The 24,477-nt window shown below is 36.9% G+C and overlaps 1 protein-coding gene across 13 annotated transcripts in view; it reads right to left on the bottom strand.

Annotated features, from left to right (window-relative positions):
• Window positions 1–1,176: 1,176 nt before the first annotated feature.
• The window catches only part of PER2 (period circadian regulator 2), a 42,095-nt gene continuing 18,794 nt past the window's right edge, over window positions 1,177–24,477 (bottom strand). For 12 of the 13 annotated variants that reach the window (XM_042878223.1, XM_042878221.1, XM_042878229.1 and 9 more), the window contains 20 exons: window positions 22,165–22,319; window positions 21,642–21,763; window positions 19,920–20,121; window positions 18,367–18,418; window positions 17,023–17,165; window positions 16,616–16,694; window positions 15,067–15,173; window positions 14,438–14,591; window positions 13,943–14,051; window positions 13,445–13,576; window positions 12,368–12,461; window positions 11,503–11,659; window positions 11,302–11,420; window positions 10,390–10,563; window positions 9,879–10,139; window positions 7,558–8,408; window positions 5,480–5,666; window positions 4,770–4,962; window positions 4,052–4,202; window positions 1,177–3,009 (listed from right to left, as the gene is read on the bottom strand). In XM_042878223.1, coding sequence (XP_042734157.1) covers window positions 2,860–3,009; window positions 4,052–4,202; window positions 4,770–4,962; window positions 5,480–5,666; window positions 7,558–8,408; window positions 9,879–10,139; window positions 10,390–10,563; window positions 11,302–11,420; window positions 11,503–11,659; window positions 12,368–12,461; window positions 13,445–13,576; window positions 13,943–14,051; window positions 14,438–14,591; window positions 15,067–15,173; window positions 16,616–16,694; window positions 17,023–17,165; window positions 18,367–18,418; window positions 19,920–20,121; window positions 21,642–21,763; window positions 22,165–22,319 — 3,592 coding nt within the window. In that variant the 3' untranslated portion in view covers window positions 1,177–2,859. Of the gene's footprint in view, window positions 3,010–4,051; window positions 4,203–4,769; window positions 4,963–5,479; window positions 5,667–7,557; window positions 8,409–9,878; window positions 10,140–10,389; window positions 10,564–11,301; window positions 11,421–11,502; window positions 11,660–12,367; window positions 12,462–13,444; window positions 13,577–13,942; window positions 14,052–14,437; window positions 14,592–15,066; window positions 15,174–16,615; window positions 16,695–17,022; window positions 17,166–18,366; window positions 18,419–19,919; window positions 20,122–21,641; window positions 21,764–22,164; window positions 22,320–22,761; window positions 22,796–24,477 lie in introns of all 13 variants that reach the window. The other variant, XM_042878235.1, reaches the window with a different exon arrangement.

Here is a 24,477-nt window from a genome sequence, read left to right as displayed (position 1 = left end):
CCTGTGTATTTCCTAATCTAGAAGGGAGGAGCGGGGTGAGCTGAAGCAGTATCTGACTCTCACTTTGTTTCACAGCAACACTGAGAAAATAGAAATATTCGGATTCCCCACTTCCTCCAGCCATCAGAGTGCAGAACAAGAACTTCAGCATGAAGATTTCAGCAATGACTAATCACCATACAATTCACATTCATGGGGCTTAACCAAAACTCTCTATCCATAAGCTATTGGTATAAAGCTACAGACAACAGTAGTATTTAAAGATGACATTAAACAAAGTGAAAAGGACAGCACACCTGCAGCTGCTGCTTTCAGACACCACACAGAACTCAGCCACATACCCTCTTCTAGGTATTAGTTTGCACACATTTTCAGAACAGCTGGTCAGTCTAGAGATTCTGCCTTACATTTCATCACTAAGCTTTCAAGTCAAACTGCCAGCAATTCAGCATAATAAGCCACAACTAACTTGTGGCAACTAACACAGCTTGCAAGTTCTTGGGGTACCAGCTCAGAACCGAGCTGCAATATGTGTATTTTTTGCTTCTTACATGGAGTAGAAAGCTCAAGAAACAGAAAGACAACTAAAAATAAATCTGTTTTATTTACCAGTTTTCTAAAAAGCAAAGTCATAAAAATTAGTCACAAGTGGCAAAACCAAAATATATTGCACAGTGTACAGAAAACATTGTTGACATGTTGACAAAGTGTCATCACAAATAAATCATCTTACAACAGCTTGGAAAAATTACAGCTTCAGAATCTTATCTATAAATGGAGGCATGTAGATTTAAAGTTACAGGAAAATATTTAATACCACCCTGTAAATGCAAACACTTTAAGGATGCAAGAATAAGACCGTAATTAAGCACATCCACAAAATGCTCTAAATATACTTTTCTCTTCCTTTCACTAAGTTATGCTTACAAGATGGTCATTGAAAAAAAAGAAATGAGAACAAAAAGAAAAAGACAACAGAAAAAAAAGCATGCTAAAGCAAAGAAGTTCACAAAGTGGTTGAGAAGTCCCTGAAAATAATGTTTAATAATGATGCACTCCTTTATATATAAAGCTTTGATTTTTTCCCAAACCCTGGTCCAATTGAAACTACTTGTGTTTACATGTAATAAAACACAAAAAAGGAATATGTAATATGCTGGTATAGCTGCACTGTTCCATTTATGATTGAAACATTTAATATATTGGACTTGAACACCAACATTTTAATGTTTCTCATTCAGTTTATATACATCTACTGAAGTTTGATCTTGCAGAACTGTTAAAGACAGGAACCAGATCATACTGATGAGTGTCTCATACTGTGTTTAAGATACTCGCTTTTGAAGTGGTGATTCTACTTGTTTTGTAACTGCACACATTCTAACTGAAGAACCTGTCTCCATTGCAAGTTTCCTTATGACACTGTCCAATTAATAATTAATTCACACATTTCTTCCACTAAGCAAATACCAGTCGCTTCAGCATGTTTTTATGGTGCCAGATCTACCTTCACGTCCTCTTTGTATGCAAAGAGAAACGTTTCTATATAATGAAAATAACTTTAAATTTCAGTGAATAGAAATGTTATCTTAATATTTAAAAAAAAAAAAAAACTTTCATGAAAAATATTTTAAGACAAACATAGCAAAGTTAATTGAGTTTCTCCACGTTTTTAACCCCCAAGACCTACAAGCTGACATCTAGCAATGCTGCAACTAGATTTCTTCTAACTAATCAATACTGATAGTTACTCTCTTTTGTTCTCTTCCCACATCCAACACGTACAAACAACACAAGGACAAAGTACACATTATTCAAGTTGATACAATCGCTGAGGCATTAAAATTTAATCCTCGACAAGAAAGGACTCCAGCCACACCAAGTGCTAGATTATGTAATCTGTGAAAGTCAATGGTATTCTCAACATCTCTTTGTAAGAAAAACCTTCCAGTTATGAGAAATGTCTAACCCTCTCTTGCCACATGCAAGTTTGATGTTTGTTTAGCCAAACAGAAAAACGGACGGCCAACACCCTAACAGAACAGACCAAAAATAAAGGTTAAGGTCACACCACGTTTCGTCTCAGTCACTGGATCATACATGGTCATCCTGTGTGTTTTTAAATTTTTTAGCACAGATTTTCTGTGTATAAATTCTCAGAAATCATGCTTCAAGATAACAAGCAGTTCATAGAATTGCAGTGTCCATTGAAACAAAAGGCTACAGAGTTGTCAGCACTCACCTACGCTTTCTTAAGTATCCATGTAAGTATTTTAACCCAAGGTCATCTTAGAAAATTAGCTTAACGTTTCTCTTAGGCAAAAAGTTCCCATAGTAAAACTATAGGAAACAAAGAGGATGGGTCAACTGGTATGAAAAGGGCAAGTTTGAACTGATTTTCTTGAAGGTTATTTCTTCTACTATGCTGGACCACTTCAAACATTAAGAGCAATGCTAAAGAGCTTCTAAGCAAGATTCCTAGAACAATTCATAACGCTGAACCATTACTCAAAGATTTGAAGAACTATATGTTTACAAGGGGATTTTCAGTACTCACAGTACTCATTGACCCACTCAGTAGGCATCAATGAAAGCTTTTATAGTTTACAAAGAAAAACTTGAGGCATAAGTGCAAAATATGAGTCTTTTTCATTAAATAAAAGATATACCATCTTCAACAATGTCCTTACTGGGAAGAGATTGCCACCATTTAAAAAGAGATTCTTTCACAAATGACTCTTTTAGAGCAAGAAAAACATTGTTTTATGAACTGGATTCATCTTGCTGCAAACAAGATTAAAACCTTAACGGATCATCACTGTAATTTTGAAGCAGCTTTAAAAGCAACAGGCTCAAAGGCTATGTTTGTTCTTCACTGGCTTGACTCAGGGAAACCAGATTGTTCTCCCCACTGTCTTCAATCATTTCATTAAGGTCCATTTCATGGATTTCTTCATCATACGACGTATAAAAATTGCTCTGTATATTGTCCTCACAAAAAATACATTCCTAAAACAAAACACAAAAAACATTAAGTCAAAGAAAAAAAGAGCATTTTCTAAACATCAGTCCATTTGCATGTGATCCCTGATTCCAAAGGAACCTGTACATCTGTGCTACACTCAGGTGTATTCCATTCCCCAACTGCTCCCACACAATTTATAACACGTAGTAAATCAACACAAGGTACCCAAAACTCTACTATGAACAGTTACATCACAGAATGTTTACAATTCTGACATCTTACAAGCATTATAAATTTTTTCCTACATTTGATTGCTAACACTTATATGTTTACACGCTCACGTCAGCTGCACTACTTAAGAGACTGAAACAACTGTAGTTTCACACCTGTCAGATGCTCTCACATTAATGCTGCTGTAACATTAATAACAGGAGAAGGATCTACTTAAATTCTATTGCGTTCACTTTTGAAACATTCATGAATAAAGAGAGCCTCTGCATTTGATAGTTTATCTGAAAAAAACCTGCAAATGATGGAGAGCTTAGGGAAATGGAATGCAATCAGTTACTTGTAAGTAAAATTCACATATAACCAATAAAACTGCAAAGATTCTTTTCTTTTCTCCCAATTTGTTTCCTGAGCTATTAATCTACAATCTAAACAAGAGATGATCCTGTAGAAAAAAATTCAGTACAGAGAAGGAAAGCTGTATTCCCATTCATTGCTCACTTTCAAGGAAGAAATAGGTGTAGGTTTCTATGCACAAAACAAACGTGTTTTTCATGTCATATGAAAGCTTTAAGCAATGAAATTGCTGGCTGCATTGATACATAATTTCTAAGAGATGCAACAAAACTAGAAATAGCAAGGACATTTCTTATACCAAATTCACTACTACATTGACTTTTCTACTGGGAAGATTTCTGGTAAGTTAAATAAAGCCAGAAACCACTGCAAGCAAGTTCAATTTTAACTTTTCCTCAGTATAACTGGCCAAACTTTCCAAACAGGAATGGAAAACTAACACAGGCAGCTAATAACAAGCATTGTTATACGTGCAAAAATAACAAACTAATCTAAACTTACAGAATTAGCAACAGTCTTTGGCAGTCCACCTTGCTGGATCCATGGATGAACTTCAATAAGCTCTCTTTTTTGGTCTTCAGTAAATTTTGGTTGTAGTTTCTGCATTTGCTTTAATTTCAGCTTGTCTTCTTTTAAAACTGTTTCCAAATCTCTAAAATGAAACGCATTCAGAAATTGAGCTCCAATTATTTTAGGACTTGACACCTACATAAGTTACACAATCAAATACAAGCATTTTTTTAAAAAACTATTTTTGTTCTGAATTGTTAAGCTTACAAATCTGACATTAGAAAAAAATAAAGAGTGATTTCATCATCATTCTACATTTGCAGAAAACTAAACTTCGACGCATCTCTGCTGGCTTGTTGTCCTTCCAAATCCCACTGAGAATGGCTTGCTTAGAGCTATTAAGGCAGTACTTCCAGTGAAACAAAGAAGTTCAGTGCCCCTCTGCAGCTGCTGCAGCGATTCTGAGTTCTCCTTCAGCAGGACAACCTGAATCAGACACTAGATGCACATATGAGATATGCATTAGCTTCCAAAAAATATACACAGTTATTCTTTTCCAGAACTTCTCAGGTAGTATGCAAGAGATAGAAAGGAAGCAACGATTCTTGACACTGACTTAAACATTTAAACAGGTTGTCTTCTATTGAGACAGTGATTCAGCTCCCCCCGCTCCCCCGCAGTTTATGAAGTACTGAGGTACTGGAATTACCTAGAGGGTATCTGGTAAGTCATCATAACGGTGTCATCTGTGTTTGCCATCAAAAGCCATATTGGATCCTGAAGAACATACTTAATGAAGTGCTCACTTTCTTCTATTTCTGCCTTCATTTTTGTTTTATGATGGTTTTCTGAAGAATCGATACTCCCAAAGTATTTGCTGGTATGACTGGTTTCACTACTCCCTTTAAAACAGAAATTAAAGATTCATTAGCAATTGTCAAACGCATGGATCAGTTCAGTATTTTTGAAGCTAGAAACGGTTAAAAAGAATTGAAAGCATAAAACACCACCACCATTGTATTTCATTTTTAAACAAAAAGGTACTCCTCTTCCCACTTAGGTAATATTTTCAACATTTTTTAAAACCCAATCATTAAAGCTCAACCTCTATGAAGTTGCAATAGAATAATCAACTAAAGAAAAATAAATTTGAAACACCAAGGATTATGGTACTCCCTCCTCATTACTCCATCATGCCTATGAAATGTTTTACAGACTATGTGCACACAAAAAAAATCAGAAGTTCTATACTGTAAATCACGGTAGAGAGGACTGTCATGTGATGCAATGAAAAAAAAAAGAATGAAGATTAAATACAGGAGTGATTTTTCCATGAAGCACTCAGCGTTCACCTGATGTCTGTAGTACATCATACTGCAATGCTCCTAACATGCTAGGAGTATTCACTGCCTGTGTTACCTGTTCTGCTCCCTGACATGTCACAGCCATTAGATCCGGACCCGAGAGATTCAGCAGCTGCAGACACTCCGCTCCCTGATGAAGCTGAGCCAGTGCCTGAGCATGCATCTTCTTGAAGTAAAATGTCAAGCAGGACACTGGACATGGAGAGCGCATCGCTATTTTGAGCATCCATTGGAGACTCAGCCTGGAGACAGGAGAGGAGGGAAATAACAACAACAGAAAATTACGGTCATTTCATCTCCAGTTCCTCACATTTAGTATTAATCCACCTCACTCGGTATTCTGCTAAGCTCACACTGCTTTTTGCTTGTCAGTGTAAACAGTTACAGCACTGCTAACCCTCATTAAAAGTTGGCTTGAAGAACTTCAGAAATTAACGTTGATGAAGAACTTAATAGAATACTTTGTAATACAAGAACTAGCTTCAGATATATCCTCAGTGCTTTCCTGAACTAATGCCTGCTTTGCCTTCATGTTCAAATAATGATGATGAAGTTACAGAAAGTAATATTTTGCACGTTTCTGAACAATGGGAAATAGCCTTTTGAGGGAATTCAAAAGGATTTCCCATCCAAATTGTCAGTATTAATTTTTGTTATCAAGATTATTTTAATCCAGTAGCGACATCTCAGAGCATGCAGTTAGTTTCAGGCTGTCACAGATGCACTTCTTTACCACTGCACAAATCCAAAGTGTTTTATGTATGTCACATTATGTATTTTACACACACACACACGCACACACTTGTTCTCAAGATCATGAGGCAGCAAGCACGCAATAACAGAACACAGAAAGTTTTTGCATGATGTCAATAAAGTTTGGAAGTTTCACAAGAAAAGCAGATATAAGCATATTCCTTTCTGTTCCCCCTCTGTTAATCCTCATTAAGAATCAGTATCAAGACTATTAGGTAGGTCAAATTAATCATCTAGAAACTAAGTTCCTCAGAGTTTGTACGTTTGTCCTTCCTCCTCCACAATTTCCAACGTTGGTACATACTTATGACAAACTATACAGCAGTCATCTAACCAGCTGTTAGCATCAGCATTAATTATGCTCTATGACTGATTACTTGGAGCAGGTCAGATCTCAGGCATGCCAGTAAGAGCCACACCTTCCAACGCCTGCTTTCCTTTACACAGCACTGAACTCAAATTGTACTCTGTATGCACTGTCAGATGCAGTGAACAGTTACAACCCTCATTAGAAGAAAAGGCAGAGGCAGGAAGACATTCTAGAAGGCTTAGGTTGCATCCCATCAGTGACATAGCATTCAGAAAGATACTATGCAGAATCTGTAGACAACATTAATATATTAGTCTATATCATCATCATAGAAATCTTTACAGACACAGCACTCCATCCAAGGTTTGTCAGATTATTAGATTAATTGATCCATCAAATTTAAACGAGCCAGGAAAAGAAGCTGAAGTTATCAAACAGCTTTAGGGGACAGTGCACTAAGAAAACAAAATAGTTAATGTCTGCAAGCAATATCTCATAGTTTATTTTGACTACTTGATTGTAAACAAAGATGATTTTCTTTATATCAGCTTCTTTCAAGATCTCAGTTATAGATTGCTTCTCCCTCACTCTCTTCTCAGAAATGCACTACCCAAAAACTTTTTGCTAAACATTAAAAAAAAAAGTGAACCAATAATTTGAAATCTATTTTAGTGCTTCTCAACGAATGCATTAGCACTCGCATTAGAAGAAGCAGAGCAAAACTGATTTTGGATTCATATTCAAGTTTCCTGGGGTAACTTCAGGAGAACAAGATGACTGTCTTAAGCTTTAGAAGTTAACATTATTCAAACAACTGGATTTCACATTTATTCAGTCTACCAAAATCTGAGTTCACTAATTGCAATAGTGACTCCATCTCTAGAGACTACAGACCACTTATTAGGATGTAAGGTCCACAAGTGAGTTTTGAAAACAATAAAGCAGAGAGAAGAAAACAGAAGAGGGAAGAAGATCCACTGTGGGTATCTCTACATTTTAACAACCTTAAATATTCTTAGAGTGCCAAGATTTTAAAAGGAAAACGCAAAAAAGAACATCAACATACTTACTGGTAGGGATCCCTTTCCACTACCATCATCAGTTGTCATGATTTTGCCTATGGCTCCTTCCTCATTTAGAGCTCCATGCAAACCCGCAGGAGCTCCGCTTTCCACAGTTTTTGTGTTTTCTTCTAACTGTAGAAGATTCAGAGGAGAGCTACACCTTGATTGGAACAAAGGCGGTGAAGCCTGGTCTTGAGGACCCACTGACTGTGGAGTGCAGGAACGGGATGGCTCGTTTCGTGTCTCTGCGACAGGAACCTTTTCAATTTCTGCTGGTGGATTATAATGGAATGGTTGCGTTGGAAAAAATGCCTGTTGTGGGAAAGGGGTAGGGGTAGTGAATGGAGGCTGCGCTGGAAATACTGTCTGAGATGAGAAAGCAGGATGGGTAGGAAAATTGGCTTGGCTGTGGTAAAGCGTTTGAGGTAAGCTATTGTTCATTTCTGGGTAGACGTAGTTGGGGAGCACAAGAGCTACAACAGGTGTCATAAGGGGGGCAGAAAACTGGGACGGTTGCATAGGGCAAGTATTTCCCGAGTCTGGCAGCTGATTAAAACCAGAGACTGAAGTCTCAGGAGCTGGTGGCACAGTCCCTGCTGCTGCTGGAAAAACAGGAAGTGGATATGCAGGCATAACAGTTGGAAAAGACATCGCTGAATAGCTTGCTTGTGAAGTGTCCGATGGTGACCAAGCAGTAGTATTTAAACCCTGAAGAGGAAAGCGATGGGGGAATTTAGTTCCAGAAGTTGTACTGTCTGAAGACTCCTGTGGTTTAATGCGTTTTGATTTCCTATTTTTCCCACTTTTCTTCCAAGGCTGATCCATTCCAGAAGTTCCATTTCGTTGTCCACGGCCACCTGCAAAAACAAAAACAATGACCAAAAAACCCCCAACAAAAACCAAGAACAACAAAGAAAACATGCATCAGGAAGGAGCCTACTGGCAATGTGATGGATCCCCTACACTCTGGCATCCCTAGAAGTTGCTCAAAACTGTAGTTCTGGATTTTAAGTCTGTCCACTCAAATGGAAGGATGGGGGAAGAGATCAGATTCACTTTCACCTCTAGCAAAAGAGCTGAGCAAACCAGGCAAGATAAACCGTGATGACATGACTTAGGGGAAAGAAAATAAACAATAAGAAAAGAATAGAAGTGGATCAGCTAAGGCTCAGATGTGCCACCCAATCAGTACAACAGTGCAAAACAGTGGCTCCCAGAGGAGCTGCTTGAATCAATACAGCAATTACAATGAAAGCAGTAGAGGACACAAATGAAAGCGCTTCTGGAGAGTTAGAGTTGTACAGGTCTGTAACTGAAAAGGTGAAGAACTAAAAGCAGCAAAGAGAAAGTACACAAAAGAATTTTCTTTTGTGAGCCGAAAGAGCATTGAAGCTTCATAAATTCTGCAAGAAAAGTACAGAATCTTATTTCAGAAGTCAGCACCAAGCAGCTCTTTCTTAGGTGAAGGCTATCAGTTCATCTCTACAGACATGAATAAATCCATCAGTCATCTTTTATGTTTAAGTACTTAAATATTTAAAAGCTGTTCCAACTTTTAGTTTGCGTAAGGCTTATTCAGTCCGAAAGTTTATCAAGGATAGAGAACACAGAGCACTTCGGTGTTCCAGAACATGCTTCCTAAATCAAGGACCCGCATATCTCTATACATATCAAAAATGAAAGATACAAGAATTGGCAAGAAAATGCTTCTCAGTATCTGACTTCTCTTCCAAACAGAACCAAAATGGAAACATAGTCAGGTCAGTACCAAGCACTCTTGAAATGTCATTTTGAGTTCCTAGCCCTAATGGAACAGAACAAAAAACTCACTGTTACACAGCCTGTTCCACTTCCACCCCCCACTGACATTAACTTAATGGCAACCATACAGTTAGATTGTTCCACCAATGACACAATAGTGAAATGGGACTAACTGGCTGTAAATGAAAGCAGCTGGAAAAAAGCACTGAAAGATGGAAAGGCAGAAGGACCAGAAAAGCAAGAGAATACAAGCACAGACAGGAGAGAAAACATTCTGAAGTTGCATTTGTCTCTTGAAAGTAGATGCATAACAATAATAATATTATGAACTGATAGCTAGGACATTAGTAGCTATTGAAACATTAACTATTATATTTAAAGCTATATTCCACCCAATCTTCAAGGCAAGGCCGTCACCAGAATTTTTCTATAGACTTAAACATAGCATGTGACTGCCACTGGTCACAGTGGCTCCCTAACACTTAAAAATGCAAATATCCTCTCAACAGGATTCACTTCATACACAAAGACAAAAAAAACAAAACAAAACCAAACTATTGCCATACCACGTTCACCAGGCCTTCCTTTAGGTTTATCTTGTAAGTAGTAATTGCAGTGGGACTGGAAAATATTGAATCTCTTGATTTCTTTGAACTTATTCAAAAAGCTTTGCTCTTCTTTTTGTGTATGCACAGCAAGGACTTCCTTCGTAAGTCCCAGTTTTTTAAATGACTCCTTTTCCTGATTTACGTGCGTAGAGCTCGATGGAGGGGCTGGAAGTTGGCCATCTAAGAGTTCTGCTCCACTTGGACCATCTTCTATCATCTCTACAAAAACGGAAGGAATAAAAATCGTGATCAAGAGAATTGCATATGCAATTTAAGCTACTACAAACTGCAGTAACTTCTCTTTGAAAGTTTAATATAATAAGTTCTGCCTCTATTTATTCAATTTCCATGAGAACACCTTAGCTATAAATAATGCAAGTTAACAAATAGGTACCAGGTGTTCTCATTTCTGAGGTTATACTTGCTGGAAATCAGTATTTTGGCAATGACATACTAGCAGAAATCATACCTAATTCAGGTTGTGGTTTTTTGTCTCCAACATGAACAATGGTGCTACTGTAGCTGCACTGACTTGTGAGCGATACAACACTTTCAGGTTTGCCAGGTAAGGCCAAAGAAGTTAAGTGAGCACCAACTACTGGGGGACCACTTGCTTTACCAGACGCCTTCAACACTGTAGAGTCTATTAAAAAAAATAGAAAAACAAAGGAAATTACATATGTAAATAAGCAATATGTTGCTAAGGTTGCAGAACAGCAAAGGCTTACTTGTGCTTAGCAAGATAAAAAGTGAGTATTTCAATTGATCTCACATGTTTTACCAAGAACGTTTGAGGAATAGAATAACTTCTGAGCAAATAAATCTAATCCTCTACTCTCAGATACAGTTAAGCCAAGTCTTTCCAGTGAAGGACCTCTTGATCTTTCCTAGGCATTACTCTTCTTTGATGGTTTGACTTTGGAAGCTTCTAGCCTTCACCAGCCTAAGATGAAGTCCCTCCAGTTCCCATCTTGCTTTATGTTAGTCTCTCACATAGCTGGTTATTAGCTGTCAGATGTTAAGTTTTGCTCTAAGCATCTGCCTATTTAAGTTCTTTCACTTGAAAGCTGTACACAATGCTCCAGCAGAGGTCACATCAATGCCTCGTGAAGCATTCTCAAAACATTCTTTCTCCAGTATAAACACTCAGCAAAACTCTCAGTGCAAGACTAGAAGTTAGCCTTCTCCTGACTAGTATATGCTGTTTACCTGGTCATTCACAGTTACCTGTGCAACAAGAAGCTAGCAAATCCCCATCCTTGCCTATCAACTAGAACCGCCAGAGACTACAGATGACAGCAGAAGCTGTGTGCCTAAGCTACACGTCATTATTCTGACAAGAAGAAACAGCAAATAAATAGAGAAACTAATATAGAAATACCTCCTAAGGGTTGTATAGCATTAACAGATGCTTTTTGCTCATGAACACCAGAATTCACACTTGATGAAGGTTCACATTTTCTTTTTGCTGTACCAGGCACATTACAACTCTCCAAGTATCTAAAATAAAAGAATTTAACAATATTAGATATGTAAACCTGAAGTCTAGAGCTCAATGGTAATTTACACTCCGGTTGCTTACCTGATGACGCTATCCAAGCAGCTAATCTGTTGGTAAGAATATACAGGTTGTTCTTTCCATGCCAACTCCTCAGTAGCCACATTTTTAGGAGTGGCTGTAGCTGTGGTATCCTTTCCTATCACTTCTTTCGCCTGACCACCAGGACCATTTTGTTTTTCTGTTAAGAGATTGTTATTATACAATCACAGCATTAATTCTTTGAATTGCCCCTAAAAGTTTCAGTAAAACAGCAGAAGTTTTCTTTTATGCATATTTCTTAACAGAGCAGAAGTTTCTTAACAGTGTAGAGCAACTAAGAAATTTGTGTCCTAATATATGAACATTGTGTAAATAGCCCCCCTGTTCTTAGGAATTCTTGAGGAATAAGATTCAGTTAAGCTGATGGAGCCAAAGGGGACAGATATAATGGATACAAAAGAAAAGATATAATTAGAGCTGAAACCCACTCACAATGAGAACAAGGGTAGTGTACAAAAGTTGTAAAATAAGCTGTTACTCATGTCTACAAAATTTAAACTGCATTAGGAAGATTTTCATTTATTGACTTAAAAGTTCCTGAAATTTTGTGAAAATGGGAATAACAACATCCTTCATCTAACAGGAAAAAAGGTATTTGACTTATGAGCTACAATTAAGGAACTTAAAAGCAACAGCTCTAGGACATCTTCACTGCATGTTACATCATTACCAACAGCTAGGTCACATGTTTTCCTGAACACAGAGGAGAGATTAAGGACAATATAAAGAACAACAGCGTTTATTTATTGAAATTGATTAGAATGAAACTGGAAAGCTGCCTACTCATGTCACATCATGCACCACTGCAATAAACTAGCACTTAATTAACTTACTAGTAATACCTTACCTGCAGAAGGTTCTCTCTTATGTTCTAGTTTTCCTTTATTCTCACTGAAAATATGCTGTCCTTTAGTTTTGACCTTACGGGCATCTTGACTTATCTGGAAGGAGGCCATTAAAAACGCTCATATGAAATTCTCACACAAGACATTGTGAATAGTGCTTCCTAATTTTCTACATAGCTTGAAAGTAATTTATCTGTGAAACAAAAGTTCCAGAAGCTTAATTTGCTTAAGACGCTAATGTGTGACGACTGAAAGGCAGCAAGTGACCACGTTGGCAAGCACAGCAGTCTGCAATGCCTGATCACAAAAGCATCAATTGAGTTCAGAAGGTTCAGCCTGAGTGATGTAACTAAGGAAAAATTGAACTTTCAGAAATCAACTGCAGTTCAGCAGGGCTTAATGGGAATGGCAAAAAGATTTCACATCTTAGAAAATGGTACAGTTCCTTTGATTGCAACCACTATTCAATACACTGCTGCCCAATTCACTGCCACTGCCACTCTCTGTGGCACAGTTCTGATAAGCAGAAGCACAAATTTAACTCTGCTGGTTTTGGTTCTTTTTTTTTTTTTTTTGGTTTTTAATGTCATTAGTTTGAACAAAAATTCTCAGTATCAGTTGGATACAACAATGTCCTGCAAAGTTAAATTTTAAGCAAAAAACTTCCACTCCATATTATACAGTGCATTTTCTGCAGCATAAAAAGGTCACAGGCTATCATTTTTGTATGCACTTATCATATGCATTTTCTAATCGAAAATAAGAGATATAAACTTTCCCCTCAGAAGAAACTGCTTTCAAATATTTTTTTTTTTTTGCCTAGAAGCAAGCATATAATGGCCATCACAATGTGCTAACAGCGTCCACTTTCAAACTTATAATTGTGCTTCAGTACCCTGAGACTTCATCTGCAGCGCAAATATTTATTCCTCCTGACAGAAAGCTTTTTTCCATATTAAACAAATGACAACACTTTCCTTATACTTCTTCCCATCCCAAATCAAAAAGACTTGCACTAAAAGTTGAAAACCGCTCTGTTTTGTATCCCATACTTGAATTTACGAAAATAGAAAACTTACTGTTTTATCCTTTTGTGTGTCATCATTATTATTTCCTGTGCTGTCACTGGAGGATGCCACACTCATTAAGTGTTCATGTGAGCCATTGCTACCTAGACTTCCATAGCCACTGGATCCACTGTTGTGTACAGGCTGTTAAAAACAAGAGAATATACAGCCTCTGCACCAGCTTTCAACAAAAATGAAATTGTTATTAATAGTTCCATGTGAGGTGAAAGGGATTTTAAGTTTTTTTGCACAGTTTTGTGTTTGTTTATTTTTTTTTAATTGTTTGTATGAAGATGCCATAGCTGCATTAAATCCTTAAATACCAACTGGAGCTTTAACACACTTAAGTGAGTCATGCTTGGCAATCAAATGCAAATAGTTTCCAGGACTATAGCCAGAAATCCCAAAGCAGTGGAACAGTGGAAGATAGTTAAACAAAACATCACATGAAGATAAACACCCTTTCTTCAGTGGGAATTTAAAGTAGTGATACGAAAGCACATGCTGTACCTGTAGTAATAGCCGATATATTTGCTCCGTGATCTCCTGAACGCTGGGGTGAAGGATTCTGTCCTCTGTGTAGTTGGGAGCAGCAAAAACATCCTCATTTAAGGGACCCCTGCATAAACCAAACAGATCCCATTCCATTACAACTGCAAGTGCTTGAACTGCAGAGACTACGTCCTCAATTTGCCATCTATATATAGCAAACAGGATCTGACCATTATTCTATTGCATCTGAGGCCACTGAATTTGACAAGATGCGCATCCTTACTCACTTTGAGTATAGCTTTTCTCCTAAAGCAACTCTTGACAGTATTGACACAATACAAAACAGTTCAAATTTCCTTTATGTAAAGCAGCTACTACATTATTAACCCAAACATAAGAAGGAAACAATTTATGTGGAGGGGGAATTTTTCCCCTCTCTAAAACCGTTAAGGCTTTTTGAAGTATCACTAAGTAGGCTGGAGGGAAAAAAAAATATTGTGGCTATTGACTTACGTCCTAACTTTGTGTCTTCCAATGATAAATGAAACCTTTCGACTCCAAGGATTGATGAAACTTGACCAGCTAGTGTCCATGGTTATATAATCTCCATTTCTAGTGCAAAACCTGATTGGCGAATAGTCAAAAGGCTGTCCTCCATATTGAAGTACTGTTAAGAATGATCCAAAAAAAAGTCAGTTTAACATTTGCAGCTCTAATTAATGATTCAGAGTTAATATGACTGAAGAGACAGCTTTATATTTTCATAATTTAACAAATAAACATTGCAAGAATGGCTCACTTTATCTTCATGGACTGCTTATGAAATGAGGAAGGCTACACTTTAAGGTATGACAACTTCTATCATGCACACTCAGGACAATTTTCTTTATGTATGAAAAATTCACATACAAATTCGCTTACAGCAGATATGCTTCACCTCAAAAGCGAAAGTGAGGAAATACTGAATTTCATCAATTTGCATAAAGAGTCAAGTTGTAAAGGAATACTTCAACATCTAATTACTTGAAGGTAAAAGTGTATTTTCCTTTTTCGCTTAGTCCTTTTCAGATGTCACTTTTAACCTTCAGGTGAAAAAAAAAAAAAAAAAAAGATATTTCTTCCACAGCAAAGAGATTACATACTTTTTTTGTGAATTGCTAGCATTAAGGGTCTGTCATTTGGGTGAAGATGCACCAAAACTGGTGTTCCTATTAAGTCCTGAGGTAGGTATCCCAACAGAGGTACAGCTCTAGAGAAAGAAAAACAAAGGAAAAAAAAAAACTTATTTATATAAATCAAGTGAAATAAATGTTTGCTGAATCTTTAAAATGTTTCCATTTAAGTTTCATTTACTCTTTTTCCTCTAATTTTAAGTTCAAATTTTGGGAAAAGCAGTGCCAGCTTAGTAGTAACACTCTTTGAACAGGGCTGTTTTGGGGGTTTTTGTTTGTTTGTTTTTATTTGTTTCTAACATTACAAAACAGCGCTCAGACCAAAGTAAAGGAATCTGCTACAGCCGTTCTCCTGTCTTTTCTATGCTGCCTAGATCTACATGCTGAGTACTTACCCTAATTTTAAAAGAGCATTAATAAAATTTAATCTCATAAAACTCTCATGAAAGTAAATAGTACCCCCAATCTATGGGCTGCATGCCAAGGCTAAGGAGCACACGGGATTACTGCAGCTGAATCAAGCAGGGCAGTTGACTAGGGTACAAGAAAACTTCTTCACAGGCAGGTTATGAGTTTAACTCTGCAAGGAAACAAGCTTATTAATTAGAATAAATAACTGAAAGTAATGTTCTTGCATTCCTTGCATTAGAAGTAACTTCTAATGATGAGATGAAATCACTTATGGAATTTATTGAGCTTTCAGGAATGAGGGATAAATCCCAGCATTGAGATGCTTTTATGGTAGCCAACTCTGTTTTCAGTAAGAAAAGAAAATAGAATAAAACCCTACACTGTCACAAAGAAAGTCCCATGTGAAACAAAGGAAAGAGAAAGCAAAAGGAAGGAAAAAGAAAGCCTGTGTTTTCAACTCACACAAGCAAACTTGCTCTCATGTTCTTATAAAATATTATGATATTTCAAAGCACATCCTTCAAAGCTTTAGAATATTGACGACACCTCAGCCCCCTATGCCTTCAACTCTGTTTTTCAAAGTACTATCTTCCATTCCTCATAGACTTCCAATTTCTGTCACCCACACCTTCCAAAAGGTACCGGACAAAAGCAGTCCAGAAAACTAAAGGAAAGTTTGCTTTGCATCTTAGCTCCAGAGCCTCTGTGAATGACTTAAATTCACATCTATTGTATCTGGCTATACTGAACTCTCATCAGTTTCCAAGACCATCAGTGCAACACAAAAGCTTCAGCCAGTAGAACCTGAGTAGTTTAACGGTAAACATAGAATACAATGTTTGATGATTTTCTTTGTTGTTTTTTGTTTAAATTGATGTAATGTTACATTCTATAGACATAAAAAAAATAAATAGTAGCTTCATTCAGATAGTGCTTGCTGAAACAGGACATTTTCCTGTCTGTGGATTCCATTCTTTGAATTTATTTTCTGGATTTGCCCAAGATGGAAAAATAGAAGAACAAGTTGTTAGCAGGCAAACACAGATTTCCACTTCAAGACCACAGTGGAAGTGCTTTCATGCTTTATTTATTTACTTAAGTAACTTACCTTTCATCTACATCCTGGAACAAACAGGTTGGTGTGTGTGTTGTTGTAAAAATTCTTTTGTCTGGAGGAATTCTGGGTGCTGAGAGAAAAATAAGAGGTTGACAAGTTTATTGTGCATGCATATATTACCTAAACTGTATGTTTTAATTAAATGCTGAGTAAAACCTAGAAGTCTGCCTAAGAGCATATAGAAAAGCATGTTGTTATCTCACAGCCTCTCAGCAAGGGCAGAGAACAGAACCAATTATCATGTACATCAATGAAATCAATGATAGGTACTCCAATACACTAATTTTCTTAGGCTGAAATTCAGTTGTGCCAAACTGCACAGAAGTTCCTGCAGCAAAATACTAAACAGTTGTAGATTTCATAAAACAAAATAACTATTTGTCCGTTGAAATTATTACCTTCATAACCAGAATGCACTTTTTCTGCAAGCAGCACACAGCAAAGTTGGTCCTCTGCTACTTCTGGATCTTGTACTTTGATAAGGTAAGGAGTCATCCGAAAAGGGTGATAGCAAATCTCATTTTCACGCTCCTTCCCTGCACTAATAATTAAACAGAGACTATTATTTGCACAGATTCATCTCACACTGAACAAAGCTTTATCTACTGTAATTTCCTTAGTTACAAAAGGACTGTGTAGTAGCTCCTAAAACAGCACCCAAGAATTTTGCTTCCTGAATCTTCAGTAGAACAGAACCTAATTCAGACAGCACCCTTTGCACACTGACTGCAATAACGCATTCATTGTCATCTTTACTGCTTCAAATAAGACCCACAGGTGCTTTAAATGGAAACTGCACAGAAAAAGAAAAGTCCACCTCTTATGATAGATTGTTTTATTGATCCAATAATCTTAATCTGATATTAATCATCACTTTAACCTTCACAGAGATTGATAAAGTTTTATTTTATGAAGCCTGTTATAACCCTTCAGTTAATAATTAAATACCTTCTTTTACTCAGTATTTGGGCTTATTTAAAAAAGAACAAAGTCTCAGAAGTTTTACCTATAGTAACAGTCTCTGACCAAGGAATAAGAACGAAAACAATACCCAGTGATTAAAATATATATATATATGAGCAATAGGTATTACTGCATTATGGATTTACAGAGTAAAAACTTCTGGATCAATGTTATTTAGAAGAAAATACATCTACAAAAATACCAGCGGTACTTTTACTTGGAGTTTGTTTACAATATACTAATACCTTAATTATCAGGTATTTATTTACTCCAAAAAATAATTCAGTAATTGATAGCAGTTCTGGAAAGACAAACTGGGACCTGTGAGGCAACAGATAGCAAAAAGAAAACTAAAAGAACTGTACCACCTATAGACGACAAAGATGACAAAGTTACCCTCATCTATCTTTACTGGGCATTTGAGATAAATTTAATGCACCATTACTCTCACGGAATGAAAGAATCAGTAGCAGGTGCTGAGCACAACAGTTCAACTAACACCCAATGAAGGCTTTCTCCACAGCTGTGAAAGATACTGTATCAGCTCTATTTAGGGTGCAAAGGTCAATATTCAGACTGATTAACTTCTAAGGTGCAACTTCCTGCAGCCACTTAACAGTTCTCTGCATAGCTTCTGGAACAGCAGGATGACAAGCATGTGCTTGGCCTTACGTTCACATTATGGGATAATAAGAAACTTGCACACTGTGATTCTTATAAAGGTCAAATACTTTGTAATGCATAGTTTCATAACAGCAAGTCTGTTATAACTGTCTTACCTGATGCGACAGAAAAAAGATTTCTCTTCCATGCAATCTTGGGTGGAAGACTCTAGAATTATTAAACATTTTATGAAAAGTTACTAATTACTATGATATTATGATGTTTAATACAGTAACTTTTCCCCAATAACAATAAAAGAGATGTAGCTTGTATCCCTCCAAAAGTTTTAGGTTCCTGAAAGCCTTTGATGTTATGCTTTTCTGAGACTGGCATGTGAATCACAGCTGCTTGCTTAATAAGTTTTTTGGCAAAAACACATCTGAACAGTTCTATGGTCTGAACTATTTACCCATCTGCTTTTTTTCCACTAACTTACAGCACTGACCAAAAAAGTGAGTTTCCACAACTCCCCAGGCTGGACTTCTTTCCTAGAAATGTCCTAGAAAGGACAGTCAGAGCATCAAATACATTTGCAAACCTCCAGCAGTCCAGCAAAGCCCAGGCAACTCTCACAGCTTTCCTCCCAACTCCTTTTAAGTCTATTTCCCTCCCTTTGAAAAAGTGGCCACAGACTGACTTGCAAGGCACACTCTGGTCTTTCAAAGACCTCACTGTGCAATACTTCTAGATATAACATAGGATATGGATGTTGGCACATGAGATATGGTACATACTTCTATTTAAACTGCATTTCTGATATATGAAGCTATATGCAAGCAAAAAAAAACTATAGAAAAAAATTAGAAAGTTACGTAGGCCACTTGAACAAGCAGGATCAAATGGTCAAAACTGAACCTCTTCTGAGCCAGAGGCTGGATCAGAGACTTCAAAAGGTCCTTTCTGACCTAGTTAGTGCACAAACTACTCTGTTGTTAATTGTTTCCTCAAAGTTAATACGGTTCACATTCTGACTTAACTTCATAGACTTAGTCTACAGGGATTGGAATTTCAAACATTTAGAGCAGAACTTGAAATACAAGTGTTTGCTTAAAATAGTTGGCAGCTATCTTTCCGTTCCTAACAGCTGTCTGTGCACAAGTAAAACAACCTTCTCACAAACAAATACTAAGTGACTTAAGAGATATAACCCCCTTCAGCATTAACATACCTGATATCCTTTTCCCAAGGCTAAAAGAATTGATACACAAATTACATTTGATAAGTGCTCAATGATATTAGCTGTAGTACATCTTTCTATACAATTACCAAGGTGTCCAGTATACAAATCATAACCATTATAGAAGTAAGAAGGCAGAATATTATCTTTCTTTTATCTAAAGACTTTTAAAAAAAGAATTCTGGTCATTTGATTGCAAGAAAACTGTGGAAGACAAATCCACTTTCAGCATGAATACCTACTTTAATTTCAATCATCAGCTGGATGAGAGGAGCCCAGGAACCAATGAATAACAGCAATCAGAAGACTTTTAGCCAACAGACAAGCTCTTCTGATATATAAAGGCATGTTATACGTGCCGTGTGTTCAGAGATGTTCTAGAAATGCATGTGTGCTATACCCTCACTAAGTAATAGGAAAGGATGAAAGGATGTTTAAAAGAGACTATCATGACTGAAGATTAGAGAAATGTCTGCTGTTGGGACCACTCACCAGCTCTGCTGCAAATATTCCAAGATGGTAATCTGTATGGGGTAGTAGAAGTATAGAAAACACTGACATCCTGAGGTGCCAATAACTCCACAAATTTGGCATTTTTAAAATAACCCCTCTTACAGCGAAGAATCGAAGCAGCTTGATCAGAGATGTACACAATTTTCCCAGTAATCAAAGATACGGCTACAGCAAACATATCCTAAGGAGAAAAACCTCAAAATTAGGCAGTTTAAAAAACGTTCTTCAATGTATTTATTGTTTAAACAATAAGATGAAAGCAAGACATCAAGATAAAAGTATGAAGTTCAAAATAAAAAGGAAATAGAATAAAGACAGTTAAACCACATCCATTTATGGAGCAAGAAAATACTTCTCTTGTGAATTACATACATACTGCATACACTTTGAACTACGCAGTAATACACTCTGATTTTCCCAGGTTACATGCCCTAAACATCATACAAAGGTGTAAGGAGCTTCCAACTCAAACTACACGAATTGCTTTCACAACAGTACTTGTGTTACAGCCGTATTTGACATTGATGAGATTCAGCTGCTTTGTGAAGAGTTGTTTATGTTAGTTTGTTCATTCACTACATAATGAAAAAAAGTGCTCTAAACCATTTGGTAAAAATGACGAGCACATAGGTGGGAAAAAAACCCCAAACATATACAGACTTCACTTGTATTATTTCTTGTTGCTTTTCTGCTCAACACAGAAGAGTTTCCTGCGTCACAGACTTTAGTGCCTACCTACTGTTACTGTACACAAGCCTAAGAATTGTCGTCACACTGCATTTACAAACTCGTGCTTTGGATCAATTCATGTTTTGTTCAAGTTACACTCTAGACTACTCTATTTGTTTTACCTTCTGGGCAACTTTGTTAGTCATAGGTTCAATAGAAAAAGGACTTCACACTAGGAAACACCCTCCCCCTACCTGTTATTTTATTAATTTTGGAATTACATAGATTCAGAGGGAGACTTCAGGAAAAAAAAAAAAGCGGAAGGCACTCTAAGTTTAGATGTAATTATTGTTGACTTCCATAATAATCCTAAAGCACTGAAAATGGGGAAAATAATCATTCTGACTACTTCTGAAAACCTACATTGATCACCACAGCTGCTCTTATCTAAAAGAAGAGACAGCAACACTGGTTCACAGAGTAAGCTTGTGCCAGTTGCAAAGACCACAGAAACCACAACAGAGGACTCAGCAACTCATGGATTCAAACACTTTGGTCACTTTCCAGTCACATAAGCACAAATAACAGTTAAAGCATCACACAGCTCCTACACAACTGACAGCTCAAATGATTCATTATGTCTCTAGACTAAGCTTTGTAATGAGATATGCTGTAAGTGCATCTCCTAAGCATCTTAAGAAGAAAACTAATCATTTACACATTTTCACAGTGCATTACATCACATGGATATTCAGATATATCACACCATTGTCCCTAAACAAGAGATACAATTCATATGACCAAATGTTTAAGCTACTTATTTCCCATCCATCTAACTGACAGAAGAAAAAAAACAAACAACATTAAGTGCTCAAAATTTCTCCTTCACATTCACTGGAAGGCAACAGCCATCTTCTTCAGATTATTGGCCTAGTCATCAACTTCTACCTTGTAAAAAGGAGGCATGCTTGAGAATTCCTATTCCAGAAAACGTTTTACACACACACTGTATAATTGTGCCAGCATACTCACTGCATTTTTCATGATGTATTCTGAGGTTATAGTCTCAACTTCTTCCACTGTATAGGATGACACATTGAGTCCAGAAGGCTGGGATTCATTAATCATCAGCAACTGGTAATATTCCTCATTGGCTACATCAAGAACATAAGAACATTAAACAATTTATCTTCAGAAGTAGAAAATCACATTGGTATGTAGACAGTCCAAAAAAATTTGACTTTTTTTGGCACAAGCACAGAATGGGCAGTTGGAAAGTCTACGGTACTATTCCAAATGAGTTACTCCACAGTGGAATTTCCTCATCAGTAACCCATGCACTTTTGTCCATCTTAAGACAGTTACATACACATTGTATTATATTTCTGCCTGTTTGACAGTTTCAAAATTTGAAGATAAATAACAACTTCGCAAGCAATTTTACAACAAATACCAGTAAAACACCAAGCATTTGGCAAAACTGCCTTAACTCCCAAGTAAATATTTAATTTTACCCAGATCAGTTTTATTTAAGCAGTATCATATACTTGTTTACCTTTAACTTGTTTAATGCTTTTAAGGGCATACTTCAATGCCGTTAGGACACTAGATTTGCCTTTAATTCTCTTTTCAGCAGGAAGGTGAGCTTTCAGCTCTTGTAATGTCTTCAATAATTCCTTCTGTGTTTTGGCTTTAGTAGACTGCTCGCTGCTGTAAGAATAAAGACAAATAATAAAAGTCAGTTGGATGCTTGGAGTAATACATCATCCTCATAGAAACTCAAATACACTGACAATTGTCACACAGTTACATATGTGCAGCTAGCCACATTAAACTTCTCTATTAGCTAATATCAACATTCAAAACTTGTAGTAATTCTTAAATTAGCTACAATCGCTTCAAATGGAAGATTTATCACAACCAGAAATCTTATCATAAAACACATATACTGCCTGTATGTGAAATGGTACATTTATACACACATATACACCCAAGCACCAGTGAACTTTTTTTTTTTTTTTTTTTTTTTTTGCACCAGTCTCCCTTCCCCTTTTTTTTTGTGATATATCCCTTAGTTCCTTTAAAATTCAAACTCTCAGAAATGTTCATGGACTTCAAAGTAGAGAAGCAGGAGGTCCACTCAAGTCTTCACCTCCTGTTCGAGCAGGTTCTCATAGGAAAGGTCCCTGAAAAGGGAATGGCAGTGGGAGAGCATCAAGTTAACAAAACAAATGGAGAAATGCTTGGAACAATGTATTCCAGTTAAGCATGGCAATACATTAAGTAACATAAGGAAGGCTGAGTAAATATGAAGGGTGAAGAATCAGAGGAGGCAGCTGGAGACAGATATGTTATTAACATTTCTCAGGTGCATGCTCAAAAGTGTTGTCTCAATGCAGAAGGTCAAGCTACAGCAATAATCAGTGCTAACACTAGAAAATTGCCTTCCTTTGAAATCCTTGGTATCTCTTATTATTTAAGAATGATGATAAAATCAAAAAGGAAAAGGAGGGAAGAGAAGGGATGGAGAGGATGACAAAGATGGGTGACAAGTGGGAAGAAAGCAGTTAAAAAAAAAAAAAAAAAATCACCTCATCTTTGTCATTGAAAGAAATTTAAAAGTTAATCAGTCACAACAATTTAGAGGATTTTAGACCTTTTCTTAACTCTCCCTAAAATTCAATTCATTCCCACGGAAAGCAAGGTCTTCTATTACCACACAGTTGCCATGGCTGGCACTGTCTGTGGAGTTGCCCTAAGGACCACTGTAGAAACAGAGTTCTTGGCAACTGTACTACCCTTTCTGAAGCATTCAATAAGCAGCCTCAACTTCCAGGTAACTTTCAGGAGGATTTCAGATTTTTTTTTTCCCCCCCCCCAAGAAATTTTAGTTGTTCAGGTAGATGAACTCATCTGACAGGTTTGGGGTATACTTCACACTAAATGCTTAGAAGGTGAAAAGGCTGCTTGTACTGGAATATACAGTCATAGTTCTTGTTTGCACCATAACACTATGATAAGCATATAATTCAGTTACTCACTGGCTATTTTATACTGAGAAATAAATGCAAGGGATAAGAGAATACTGTCATACTCCCTTGGGAAACTTAATATTCGCCCATACACTAAAATCACATCTACAGTATGGCTTGATGGTATTAGATTGATGCAATCTAACAGGGCCTTTTCAAAGAAGAACAATCTATGCTAACAGCAAGGAGGAAGAGAAAAAGAAAGACTGAAATAACAGAGCATACTGCTGTTTTTGTATCCTCTGGGCTTGCTTCTTAAGTGGTCAAGAACACTTCTGCCAGAAAAGCTTTTCCAAATTAGCCTCTAGCAGTAACAAATGCAGAAGGCTGCCTCCTTGGAAAATCAGTTATGAAATTCAAAAATGTTTTTCTGAAGATCTGTAGCATCAGGCACAGTAGCCAGCCACAGAGAAGCTTTGACTTGCAGAATACAGAATCAGCAAATTCTACAAAAATAAGAGCTTTCTGTTTTGCTTTATGTGCGCAGTCCAAAAGGTAGTTACATGGTACAAACATTGAATCCAAAGCCCAGAAGTCTTTGAATCAAAAGCTAAACCTACAGTTTATCAGCCTATTGTAGACATCTCTTTCAAGACCATCTACAGGTGTGCTCAGTCAACTGAGGTCATCCCTCTCCCATTCCAGAAAGGCTGAAGATGATCAGATTGTGCTCTGAATTAACTGTGACTGGCAGTGGGGGAAATACTGTACCATCTGGATTTCTGAGCAAAGAGTCATTAATGAAGATTGCTGTTTTTTTGTTTAAAGAACAAGGAAATTGAGTCAACAGGAAACAAAGATTAAGAAATGTTTTTGGTTCACTCTGTTCTTGATAA

Source organism: Lagopus leucura, unplaced genomic scaffold, assembly GCF_019238085.1.
Source record: "Lagopus leucura isolate 7727_CA_CO unplaced genomic scaffold, USGS_WTPT01 Super-Scaffold_100021, whole genome shotgun sequence".
Taxonomy (NCBI): Eukaryota; Metazoa; Chordata; class Aves; order Galliformes; family Phasianidae; genus Lagopus; species Lagopus leucura.
The sequence above is the reverse complement of the archived record's forward strand: the minus strand, read 5'-3'. Positions and strand labels throughout refer to the sequence as shown.